At 52.8% G+C, this 13,247-nt stretch overlaps 1 protein-coding gene across 1 annotated transcript in view; it reads right to left on the bottom strand.

Moving 5' to 3' along the window:
* SH3BGRL (SH3 domain binding glutamate rich protein like) overlaps positions 1-5,431 on the bottom strand; it is a 40,500-nt gene extending 35,069 nt beyond the window's left edge. Inside the window, exon 1 of the mRNA XM_075435438.1 lies at positions 5,288-5,431. Within this exon, the coding sequence (XP_075291553.1) occupies positions 5,288-5,332 (45 nt within the window). The 5' untranslated portion in view covers positions 5,333-5,431. The remainder of the gene's footprint in view (positions 1-5,287) is intronic.
* Between the last annotated feature and the right edge of the window lie 7,816 nt (positions 5,432-13,247).

Below are 13,247 nucleotides of genomic sequence, written 5' to 3'. Positions count from 1 at the left end.
ATACACTTGTGAGATTGTTTCTAAAACTATAGATGCAGCTTATTCTTCCCATAACACATGGTTTTACCTAAACTTGCATTGTATTTCAAGACTGTTTCTAAAAGATTCGCATCAGCGTATTCTTCTCGTGTTAACTGCAGTGAGAGGCAGCACCATTCGGGGCTGAAGGAAGTTCATTAGCAGCTCCAGAACGTCTGCTGCCACTGCTCGGGGCTTCCAGGACGACAAACGTGACCGCACGCATCCGGGCTTTGACAACACATTTGCAACCTTGAACGCGACCGCAGAACAAAGCACACTTCCTACATGCACCGACAAAGACGCCGGGCGCGAAGAACCACCCCGCTGTAGCTGCATTTGCCCTCCGCAAGCCCCCGCACAGGGCCACCCCCTGCTCCGGCCCTGCACCGCCCGGGTGTTCACACAGCAAAGCCCCAGCCGCTCGGAAACCCGAAGGCAGCCACACAGCACAGAAACACAAAGCAAGCACAGGAAAAAGACCCTAGAGGGATGTAAATGCAAAATATGATTTTTTTTTGCACAATCTCCATCTCGCCACGTATTACATCACTGGGATTGCTTCAGAAGGATGAGGCAGCTTCACCTAAAGCCCAGAGTTGTTGAGCAGGGACACGAGCTGGTGGCTGCACCCAACTCTGCTCGTTTCCAGCCGCTCTTATCCAAAACTGTGTTCCCTCAACTGCAACCCGTAACGCTCCAGAGAGCACCTGCCACTGGCCATATATCCCCAGCAGCACCAGACTGCACTCCTGTGCCTTACTGGGTTGCGCTACGTGGGGGAAAAGCAAAGAGTACTTGGGAGCAAATGTTTGCTCTCCAGACCACGAGCCACTTTGCTCTTCATTTCCTGGTGGGTGGGGAGGAGAAGACCTAGATCTTTTCCCAAGCAAGAAAACAATACAAGAAAAACATGAAACCCCCCCACATCCCTAGATTTGTGAATGGAAAAATAAACTAAAATTTCCTTTCCTCTCTAAAACCATCCCTAAACAGCAGGTCTCATGTGTAACATGGGACTCCGACACCGATTCTGGAGATGATCTCTTTCTTTTGTCATGTCTGCATTCGCTGTAGGAGGCGAGGAAGGAAAACCACCCACGCAGCCACCAAAGCAAGTGAGGGGGGAGAGCCTGGAGAGACGGAAGCGCGGGCTGTAGACCACAAACACGAAGTTCCTGGCTCTGAGGAGCGGTCTGGACACCAGGGCTTCAGGGCAGCAGCTTCCAGGGCCCACAGCGCTGGCAGCGGCACGTGGGAGAGCTCAGCCCACCGTCTCTCTTCACTGCCATAGCCACAGCCTCCAGGTTTCATCCATCCTCCTGGAGCTTGTAAGGGGAGGTCAAATGAACGAACACAATTCTCTCGGACAAAGTCCGTAGTCAAGGCCAGTGCAGTTGTTGGCAACAAATGCATACTTGTAAGACCGAGAAGAATTTAAACAGCTGGCTCCTTTCCACACGAGATCAATAAAACTGGTAATCCAGCTGCCTCCAGGAAGACGCACACAAGTGCTTCTGGCGCTGCAGGAAAGCCAGAGCAATCTCTTACCCAAAAAAAACAACAAAATACCTAAACGCCAATGGAGGAAATCACAGACTGGACTTGTGCAATTCAGCTTCTTCCCTCCTGCAATTCAGCTTCTTCCCTCCTTGTATCCTTTTTCTTGCAGGAGCAAGAGTCTAATTACTCTTTGGCCTCTCCTCATTTCGTTTCTTGAATTACTTGAACAGAAGTCTACAGTCAAATCACTCTCACAGCCTGCACAGTCCCTGCTCGAGTCAACGCTTGGGTGCTGCTGAATGCGGCATCTGCGCCTGCCATTTCACGTTTGTAGCCTCCAACACTGTCTCACATGAAGTGGCACTGTTCGCTTCAACTGTACGTCACGCAGAACGACTCCTGGACAGAAGCTAGGCACACATACTCCTGCGTTTGGTGTCTAGAGCTCATCTTCATCACTACAGTCCCCCGTGCGTCCCTGCCCCAGCCCACGACTCACCAGTACAACATTCACACTGAGAAAGATGAAAGGGCAACTTCCCATACGAGACTTCCAAACACAGCAGGAAACTGGTGCTGAAACTCTTGCATTACGATTCCTGGAGTGAAATTCAAATAGGAGGCCAGACCAAGACTGCAATCATCATATTTTGGCCAAGCCCTTAATTATAAACTCCCAGTATATTCAGTTATCTCTGCTTATGAGAACCATGGCAATGAACCACCTCAAACCAAAGCCACCTCTACCTTTACCTTTACCACACAGAGCATAAAGCAAACCCCATGATCGAGTACAAACACAGGACTTTGCAACCCATGAAACACACCAAAGATAACACCGAGCACTAACTCCTTGTGCTGCAAAACCCGACAAGGGCCCTTGCCCAGACTCTGACACATAGACACGGGAATGAAGCGAACTTCACCAGAAATCCCTTGAAACATACTGGTAAAACGCCTTTGCTTAGACCTCAGCTTCACGCGGTATTTTTTCCTTACACATACTACTGAATATAAACTTTATGGAGAACGGTGCCTTGGGGAAACATTTTATACTCTATGATGTGGCAAATTATACTGCATAGCAAAGTATGACTTTGCCAATAAAAGACCACAAAATTTGGGCACCCTCCAAGACTTACAGCCCCAGGCCATGAGGTGTGAAGCAACCTCAACCCCTTTTCCCTTCAGTGGGAGAAGATGCTTTCCCGAGCCTCACAAAACCTTTGCCAACTTACAGAAATGGGGCAGCCGTGTTCCAGGAAGGAGGAGATTTTATGCTTACCTCTGTTTTGCTTCCACCCAAGCAAATTAGCCTTTTAAAAACCAAAATAACACAGTGCTGGGCGTCGCTGACAGTACAAAGCCGACGAAGCAGGAGTGAGAGCCCTTACAGGGCTGACACTAGCCAGTTCAGTTACTTTGCTGGAAACAGCTTTGACTCTGTTCCATCTCTCTGTGGCAACCTCCTCTGATGTGGATTTTCCATTCCCCGAGTGGATTATTCCAAATTCAGCACCCGGAAAGGCTCCTCAAGTCCTCCAAGCAAAGCCTGTCTCACCAACAGCTTAAGACCCACAAAAATGACTCATTCCCATCGAGCACATTTCCCTCCGGACAGGTGCCACTCTGTCTCACTTTAGGTTGAAACATCAATTAAAATTCTTACACTAGAAAGAAAACAGCCACGCGGTGAGGTACTCGGCGGACCCCTGCCAACAGAAACACCCTCGGTGTACTCAGTAAACCGAGAACGTGCAAGCCCTGCTCCCGCAAGATTACTTGAGCTGCAGTTTAGACACAGGCATGAGTGTGTATATATATATAAATCTGTATAAATGTATAAAACTGGAAATTATGTGCATCTTACGCTCAAATTCCACAAAAACAGACTACGCCAACGCCATACTCAAATTCCACAGCCAAGGACGCACAAAGGAGCCTAAAAGGCAGCAGTAACTCAGAACTGAGCCTTGTAACGTGTACAATCCACACAGGGACGAGACGGCATCACAAAAAACACTAGGCTGACAATTAAAAACCTAATTTAAAAACAGCAAAACATAGTCAGGATTGAGATCAGTGGTTGCTTAGTATCACCACACAGACAGAAATCAATAACTGCCATTACGAGGTCACTGATAAAAATCTATAGCAACTGAATCAGTCAACTTGAAACCTATTAGCAGCTGTATCAGAAAGAAGGAAACACTTTTTCAATCTGCTAACGACAGCTTCTTTCCTTCGAGATGATCATTTTGTATAAACCCAGCAGAAATCCCTGTGGATCCCCCCTCCCCCCAACAAACAAACTACTCGGGATTTCAAGACACTCTCCAGATCAGCATCGGATAATCACCTGCTTTTCACAATCACCACCGGCACGTCGATGCCAGCACTGACATCAAGATTAAGAAAAATGACACGGGAAGCGAGCGACAGCAGGGACACCCGAGGCACATGCTCCTGTGCCATCTGCACTCCATCACTACAGGGCTCAGCCTCTGTCATTAGAGCTAAACGAGGGGTTGCAGCATCACAGCCCGCAACGGCAAAGCCTACCAACGCGGGGCTTTATCTGCTGAAGACCGCAGATCAGTCACCGCCATCAACCAGAGGAGGAGAATTCAGCGAGGGCTTTTTTGACCTTCTGTACATCACCGACCTCTGAAAGTTTGGGAACCCGCACCTGAAGCGCACAGCCTGACAGCGGCACGAAAGGTCAGCCCAGAGCCGCAGCTCAGTCTCTTCATCTGCCGGCAGTAAAAGTCACTGATCATTAACTGCAATAGCTGGCATTTTCTCAGCCTCTGGAATTTTGCAGCTCTTCACCACACTGACACTAAAGTGCGACAAAATCCCCTGGATTTTAGACTCGGAGCATCTTTCACGTGTATAAACTGAAATCGGAAGATCCTGAGGATGCTGCCGCTCTGAGCTACATCCAAACCTAGGCACAAGCCCTCAATGTTTTTGTTTGGCTGTTTATTTTCCTTCTGAAAAATACAGTCTTCTGACCGAACTCTGCCTACACCACGCTGGGGCCATACGGAGCGAAACCCGGTGTTCCCGCAGGGCAAGCGACCACGGCTCCTCGGGCAGCAGCCGCAGACGCCTGCCACCGCTCACCAGCCGACCTAAGAGGAACAAACTCACCCAAACCGAACGGTGACACAATCAGTGACACAATTTAGAAACAAACTTCAAGAACAACTACAAAAAAACCCCCAAGACTGTTGGCTTTGCCTCCCCAGCGCGGGACGCGGGGTGCGACAGCGTGCCACCGGCTCACGCCAACCCGGCCGCGGGCGTGGGAGCCAGAACCCACCCCGCCAGCCGCGAGAATCACCAAGGAAAGGACATTTTCTCCTCGATGGCCAAGCTGCAGCACAAACGCTTCTCCCGACGAGTGCTGGATGCCCGGCTGCCTCAGCTTCTCCTCACGCTGCCCGGCTAGAGGCGGGCGAGGGGAGCTGAGGGGGCTGAGGGGAGATGAGGGGAGATAAGGGGAGATGAGGGAGATGAGGGGGGATGAGGGAGATGCGGGGGGATGAGGGGGGATGAGGGGGTATGAGGGGAGATGAGGGGAGATGAGGGGGGATGAGGGGGTATGAGGGGAGATGAGGGGAGATGAGGGGGGATGAGGGGGGATGAGGGGGGATGACGGGGGATGACGGGGGATGAGGGGGGGAGATGAGGGGAGTTGAGGGGAGTTGAGGGGAGCCCGCACCCGCCCCGGTCCCCCGCCCCGTACAACTTTCCTTACCGCCGTGGAGCCGGAGGAGGAGGCGATGTAGACCTTGATGACCATGCTGGGAGCTGGCGAGGCGGTGGGGTGCGGAGCCGGGCGGGTGGGTGGGTGGGTGTGTGCGGGCGGCACGGCGAGGCGCGGGCTGGGGCTGGGGCTCGGGCTGGGGCTGGGGCGGCGGCGGCGGCGGGAGGGCGGGAGGGATGGAGGCGGCGGGAGGCCTCGCCCCGCCTCGCCGCGCTCGCTGGGCTGCCGGCCCCCCGGAAGAGGGAAAAATGTTTTTTTTTTTTTCAAAAAAAAAAAAAAGGGAAGAAAGAAAGGGGCGAGGCGACTTCTCGACGAACCACGCGAGACGTGCGGGGGAGGGGGGGCCATGGCGGCGGGAAGCCCCGCTGAGGCGGCGCGGGGGTCCGGGCGGGGCCGCCGCCGCCTGAGGGAGGGAGGGAGGCAGGCAGGGACGGGCGGGGGTGAGGAGCGGCGGGGCGAACACCCCCCCCTCATCCCGCCATGGCTGCCGCCTCCTCCCCTACCGCCACGGCCGTCCCCCCCGCCCGCCATCGCCTCCCCTCACGCCGGGGCTGCCCCGCTCCTCGCCTCGGTGGCGGGGGGAGCGCCGGGCCGCGCCGGGGGGCTGCAGCCGGGCACCGCGGAGGGGCGGCGGGAGAAGCTTGGCGTGGGCAGCCGCTGCTGGGCAATGATACTTAGAATTAACGATTTCCTTTTGGAAATGTGTTCCAGCGTGAAAGTTACTGCCCAGGCGATGCGTCGGCCGTGCCCGAAGACAGGCCGCGTGGGCATCGGGTCGAGTTCTTCACCTTCTCGTCATCACCGCATCGCGCACGCAAATGAAGCGGCCAAGAGGGGTGCTGGGCCCCCTGCCTCCCTTTCCTCGGCGGCTCGTGGCCGTGCAGTGGCCGGGGGCTTCGGGCTCTGCTCGGCGGGTGCAGGGTGCTGGGGCTGCGCCGAAGGGCGACGGCCAGCTGTCATGGACCGCGGCGGCGCCGGGTGGGTTAATGAGGGCCGACGGACGAGGCCTGGAAGAGTTCTTAATTGTTACAGCCATGGTGAGACGTTATTTAGGGAAATTTATATTCAGCACCTGTCTGCCACTTGCCTCTGGTACTCCAAATATCACCTTATATATATTTCATTGTACGTTCTGATAGCAACTTCAGAGAAAACGGGAAATACCGACGGTGATAAACACAGCGAGCTGAAATTGTACCACCTACAAGCGAAGATGAAAGAAAGATGTTTGTTCTGCTCTTGGCAAAAAGGGGGGAGGTATTTCTGAAATGGTTTTTCCAAACAAAACAAGCCTTCCCGTTTTGAATTATCAGGTGCTTTTTCTAACCGCAGACATGAATTTTAAAAAAGCCTGCTGAATTAAAAAGTCTGTTGAATTAAGTCACCTATATTCATGTTACAGATTTGCCAATAGTAAAAGGAAGGAGAACTATTTTGAGGGTGACATGCTTCATTTTTATATTACTTACGGTACGTATCTGAAAAAGATTTCTTTGAGACTGTCATGAGATTTATGTATGTTCTGAAAAAGCAATAAGCCAAAATTTATTTAGGAGGATGGTACCCAATAAAAATTTCCTGGTTTGGGGAATTTCAACATGTAATAAAAATGAACGGTGTGCTGTTTAATCTCTTTAAAACAAACAGAGTGAAGTCCAGGAGATTAAAATTCTTCAAGAAATGTTTCTTCAGATGTGTTTGTACAGCCCCCTTCGCAGCTGCGTGAGAAATGCACTGGCAATTCCCGTTTCCCCCGGCGCACCAGGCTATGTGCCAGTCTGCAGCCTGACTTGGGGCAAGGAACACTACGGGCAGAAACAGCAGCTTATCAGAAAGAACAAAAAAATGCAGGTGGAGCCCGGGATAGAAGGGTTTGCTTGAACTTTGGGCTCGCTTGTCGTCCTGCTGGCCTGCCGCCTGCTCTCTGGCTAGCTCTCCTCTTGCCTTCGGCTCCTCGGAGTTGAAATTCATCTGGAGTGAGCTGCACTGTGCCTTTCTGCCTACTAAAAAAACTGGTGTAATCATTACTCTCAAAAGTGCACTTTAGAAGGCATTTTATCGTCATGAAAGAAGATTTATTAAGAGCAACATATGAATTGAGTATTATTGAAACGACTCACTTCTCTTGACTCATAATAGTAAATTTTCTACTCCATTGGCAGAAAAGCACAATGTTTTCTATTCCCCAGCTACTTGTGTAACATCCATGGTATTATTTTTGTTTTCACTATTAAACAGTTGTGAAGTGTTTAATTACCCTTCTCAAGGTAGACCAAAATCTCAAACAAAATTAACAAATTGATATTCTGCCTCGAAGAGGAAAATCTGCTGTTCTCGTGCAGCCAACAAAGTCATGCGTATGTAGTACCTAGCGATGCTTGCTGTCGCCTCGATTCCTCCGTGCGCTTGCTGTAGCGTGTGTTTGCACAAGGCCATCTTGCCAGGCTGCGTCTTTGATTGCTGTCACTGGAAGGAAAGCGAAACGGTTGAATTTTGGCTTGGATTATTTTATATATTACGCAGCAGCAATACGGAGGAAGTGGCAGCGCTGGCACTGACTTCAGCGGCAGCAGGAACGTAAGTGCTCCCCGATGCGGAGCCCAATGGTTCGCCCACCCCAGAGCCACCTGGGGATTTCAGATAAAAATGTTGACAGGGATGGCAGAGATCCTCTCGCTTTTTTCTTAAACCACAGGCAAAGATGGGGGCTTCTGAGTACTGGCAGATGAAGCCATTTAAAAAAAAAAGAAACGTAGTAGAATCTCACAATGAAAGACATTACAGTAATCAACGGCAAAATGGTGTTCTCTAGACCCCTCCCGGTGAGGAGTCTGGAGAACAAGACTTATGAGGAGTGGCTGAGGGAACTGGGGCTGTTTAGCCTGGAGGAGGCTGAGGGGGGACCTTCTCGCTCTCTACAACTACCTGAGAAAAGGGTGTAGTGAGGCAGGTGTTGGTCTCTTCTCCCAGGTAACCAGTGATAGGATGAGAGGCAATGGCCTCAAGCTGCGTCAGGGGAGGTTTAGATTGGATATGAGGAAAAAATTCTTTACTGAAAGAGCGGTCAGGCGTTGGACCAGGCTGCCCAGGGCAGTGGTGGAGTCCCCAGCCCTGGAGGGGTTCAAAAAATGTGTGGGTGTGGCACTTGGGGACATGGTTTAGTAGGAATGGTGGTGTTGGGTGGATGGTTGATGGTCTTAGAGGTCTTTTCCAACCTGTGATTCTATGATTCTATGAAAATCTCTCTTATACAAAAGGTCAGGAAGCGCGCGGGTTCCAAATGCTCCAAGGCTTCTTCGCAGCCATGGAGAGCAATCCCTCCAGAATCCTGCTGCACAGATTTGGCAGGTAATGTGAGACTGTGCCGGGCTCCCCTCTCTGACCGTGCTTGCACTGTTACTAGAGCAGGTGATTCGCGTCTGTCCGAACTCCTGACATGGAGGAAGGTGTGATGGGGAGGAAATGTCAGCTCAGCGTTCTCCATAGCAAATGAGAAATCTACTCGTTGTTCCCAGTCCCGGCCTGCCAGGCTCACCAGTGATGGGAGCCGAAGGCAAACTGCGACTCGGAGCACGTCGCCTACTGTCACCCAGGCTCTGCCAGAGCCTCATCCCGTGGCCGCCTGCACCGGCGCGCTGCTGATTTACGGCTCCGCTGCTCCCACGTGCTCATGGAAGGGTGTGGGGAGCCCAGGAAACCTGCTTCTCCTCCTCCTCCCTCTCCTGGTCTGGGAACAGAGCAAGGCCATGGCTCCTGTTCTCGCATGTCATCATGCAACACACGTGGAGGCTGCACAGGACGTGCCGCTCGGCATCACTGCCTTCTGCCTGTCCAACCCCTCTGCGACGGAAGAGCTAAAATCCCTCGTGGCACACAGGCGCGAACCTCTGCAACGTCAACCGCGACGTCACCGTCTGCTCCTGGAGCAATGCCTGCAGCAACGCAGGTTCGAGCAGGCTGCGCGCCGCACACCCTCAGCATCCTCACGGAGAGTGCGGCAGGGCAGAGCAGGCCCTGGGCAGGCAGGGCAGGCCCCAGCGGGGCAGAGCAGGCCCAGGGTGGGCAGAGCAGGCCCGTCGCAGGCAGAGCAGGCCCAGGGCGGGGCAGAGCAGGCCCCGACGGGGCAGAGCAGGCCCAGGGCAGGGTGAAGCAGGCCCGGAGCGGGCAGAGCAGGCCCGTGGCAGGGCAGAGCAGGCCCAGGACAGGGCAGAGCAGGCCCCGGGCCCCTCGGGAGACGGCGGCCCGACCGCGAAGGCAGCTCCGCGTGGCGTGGGGGCAGCCCGCGCCCCGCCGCGCGGCCCCCGCGCGCCCCCTGCTGGCCTGCGGCGCGCCCCGGCCAGGGTCAGGGGGAAGAGGAGGAGGAGGGGGGGAGGCTGAGGAAGCTTCCCTTGGGGCCACAGAGCACGGCTCACGCCGGGGCAGTGTCCTGGGTGCGGGGGATGCAGACGGTGACCTCCAGTGGGATCCCAGACCGTAACCTCCAGCAGGATCCCAGACCGTAACCTCCAGTGGGATCCCAGACCGTAACCTCCAGCGGGATCCCAGACCGTAACCTCCAGCAGGATCCCAGACCGTAACCTCCAGTGGGATCCCAGACCGTAACCTCCAGCGGGATCCCAGACCATAACCTCCAGCGGGATCCTAGACTGTAACCTCCAGCGGGATCCCAGACCGTAACCTCCAGCGGGATCCTAGACCGTAACCTCCAGCGGGATCCCAGACCGTAACCTCCAGCGGGATCCCAGACCATAACCTCCAGCGGGATCCTAGACCGTAACCTCCAGCTGCCAGGTGAGGCCACTCTTGACAGCACCACCCGCTCTGCCGGCGCTGGGAATCTGCAGCCGGACCCGAGATCCTGCTCCGGCTCCCTGCTGCTGCCAGCAGAGCCAGCTGGGCTGCCACGCCGTCACTGACAGCAGCAGCACGGGGCTCGGCCACAGCAGCCGGCGCGGGGATTGTCACCGTTCCCTGCCCCTGACACCTCCCCGTCCCTCTGCTGACTTCTGTCCAGAGAGGGGCTGGCTGTGCATGACTCCCCGCTTCGGGTTTAATCTCGCCTTTTCCTCGTGCTCTGGACCGGCTGTTTGTCACGCCGGCCCCAGCTAGCCCTGGCTCCGACAAGCCCTGCGCCGGCTCCCGAAGTGCACTCAGTTACCCTGAAGCACCTGAGGGAAGTACACGGAAGGGGATACTACGGATACCAGGATTTCAGCCAGAACAACAGGAACAGTCACTCTCTTCATGCCGTGCTAGGCCAGTTTGTCCAGCTGGGCGCTCTCGGAGGGCTGCTGCCCTGAAAGGCAGGAGACAGAATCCAGCGGTCTGCCAGCACCCTCGCCTCGTCCCTGGCTCCTGCTGACTCAGGACCCGGGCTGGACAGAACACCTTTTTGTGCTCTGAACGCCTTCCCTGAGCCCGTCCAGCGAGTTCCTGCTTGCTGTGAGCTCAGGGCAAGCTGAAAGAAGGGGAAGTGGAGCTGCAGATCCGTGTGCGATGCCTGCTGTGTCACTGTTTGAAGTTTTTACATACTTGGTGACAGCCCGTGCATTCGCAGTTGCAGAGGCCCTGGGGTTTCCCAGGACCAGGTCAGCTGCGGTGAAAGGGCCCGCTCACAGGCTTGCTCTCCCTCTTCCCTTTCGTGTTCTGGGCATCTTCAAACGGCTGTTGGAAAGACTTGTTAAAAAAATAAAAGCGCTAAAGGTTGTGTGGCTTCATAAAACTTTGCCGTGCTTACTTGGTCACAACGCTCTGCGGTGCTGAGCCTCCCTGGGGACGGATTTCGAAACCTGGCGGCGGCAGCCCTCTCCTCGGGCTTTGCGTGGAAGCAGTTTTCAAGGAAGGACGACGCGCTTCTGCGGGTGCGGTGGGGACCATCTGGCAATGGTTAGGTTGTTATTATTCGCTTTGTTGATTTATTCTAACCCTTACCGATGCCTCCGCGCGAGGCAGATCCTCAGGCAAGCTTGTGAGTTCCTGCCTGGGAACTTCCCCAGCCTCCTCCACAATAAGCGCCGATGTAAAAACTCATTTGGGTTCTCTGCGCCAACATTGTCTTTTCTGCGTGTTCCTTTTATATCTCAATAGCCGATTCGTTCTAGAAAACGCCTTTCAGGCTTCCTGCTCCTGACGAGCCTGAAAAATGACTTACTATGCTTTTTAAGTTTTTTTGCAAGTAGTGTGTCAAACTCTGGTCTTGACACAACGGTTTTGACATTCCACTTGTTCATGATCTTTTCTGTTTTCCTCATTAGAACACAAGTCCAGCTTTTTGAAGGATGCCATCTCGCTTCCGATAGCCTCCCATGTCCTGCCTTTTAGCCACATTTGATTCCTTTTAGCCATTTTTTAACCATGCTTGATCCTTCTATCCACTTTTTTGACAGGTGCTATGCATGTGTTCCACGCTTCCAATGTGATGTCTTTCAGTGGGCTCCATGCTGCATAAAAACCTTTTACTCTTTTATCTACCCCTTTCAGCTTTTTTTCCAAGCAGCCTTCTCAGTGTTACAGAGTTCTCCTTTCCAAAATTAAGAACAGGGGATTTCTTTGGCTTTCATTGCTCTGATCAGAGTGGTGACTCTTAAGCATGTAACGGTCACTGCTTCAAAGAATGGTTAGTTAGGTCCTGTTCTCTGCCCTCAACCAAATCGAGAGCTGCTTCTCCTTTCATGGCTTCCCTGAGCAGCTGCGCCAGAAGAAGTCATTAACAGTGTCTAACCTTCACCCTCAGACAGAACAGCTATGCGGTCGACATCGAGACGCTGGACATTGCCCACTGCAGTTGTGTGTTCTGCCCTTGCCGCCTCCCTCCTCTTCATCATCTCTGTTAAGTCAGCTGATGGAGTTAATCCTGTGTTATAGGGATTTCCACTTACTTCTATGTCGAGAAGTCACCAAACCTGTTAATAATCGCCCTTGTGTTAGGTGAGGAACTATATTTTCAGGTTCATAATGCCAGATTGCACATCTGTCCGGGAACGGCATGCAGCAGACCCCGCAGGTGCCTGCTTTTCTCTGCTGACCATAGAGGGAGTCCAGGCAACTAACTCCAATGTAAGCGTCTGCTTTTGGATAGATGAATCCTGCTTGTAGGCCCCTGGAAGTTGTCCTCATTTTGCAGATTATATTATTTATGCATCCCGGTCCGGCATTTGCATTTTCTGCCCCTGTGTGGTATCCCTCTGACCCTGCTCCCAGGCTCGATTCCAGGCAGTTTTGGGGACAGGACTCCACGCAGTGCTTCATGCAAGGCCAGGAACCGGCAACACTTCACCCACACATGTGACTCCTGCCGCTCTTCAGACCTGCCTTTCCCTTCTCAGGCGCTCTACCATCACTGGTATTTTTGAAGAGAGAGAATTGTTACCGTAACGGCAGTCATCATGCGTTGGAGACCTGTACAGCAGTGCGCGCCACGTGAGAATTGTGGAGGAAAAGGCCAGTAACAGACAGTGCTGGCAACTGACCAGCTGACGAAACTACCCATTTTCCTTTTGTGCTTTTTCTGGCTTCATTTTAGTAGCAGCCTGAGTTTTGACTGCTTTTCCAAATTACATCTTCTTTTAAAGAACCAAAACTGGAAGAAAGCAATAACTAAAAGACAAACTTGCTGCTGACAGTCAGCTTGTCTGACTGCAATGGATTGAAATTTCTTTCTTAAGGAAAGGCTGCGTTTACTTCGGTGCTTGCAGTCATCCCCTTTACTGTTGAGGACTATCTAGGAAGCTGCAGCTACGCCAAAAGATTTTGCTGAAGTAAAGAAAACAAACAGACTCAACGAGAATTCTAACCCAACCAACAGACTTACACCCTCATGTTTCCAAATTAATAAGCGCTACATGTTTCATTGCAATCAATAGCAAATTTAATACATAAATCTTTACCTAGGACAAACCACAAAATTTCCCAGGACAAACTACAAAATTAACCAAGCACAAACATCTTCTGT

Source organism: Opisthocomus hoazin, chromosome 14 (assembly GCF_030867145.1).
Source record: "Opisthocomus hoazin isolate bOpiHoa1 chromosome 14, bOpiHoa1.hap1, whole genome shotgun sequence".
Taxonomy (NCBI): domain Eukaryota; kingdom Metazoa; phylum Chordata; class Aves; order Opisthocomiformes; family Opisthocomidae; genus Opisthocomus; species Opisthocomus hoazin.
Note: the sequence above shows the minus strand (reverse complement) of the source record. Positions and strands in the feature narration are given on the sequence as shown.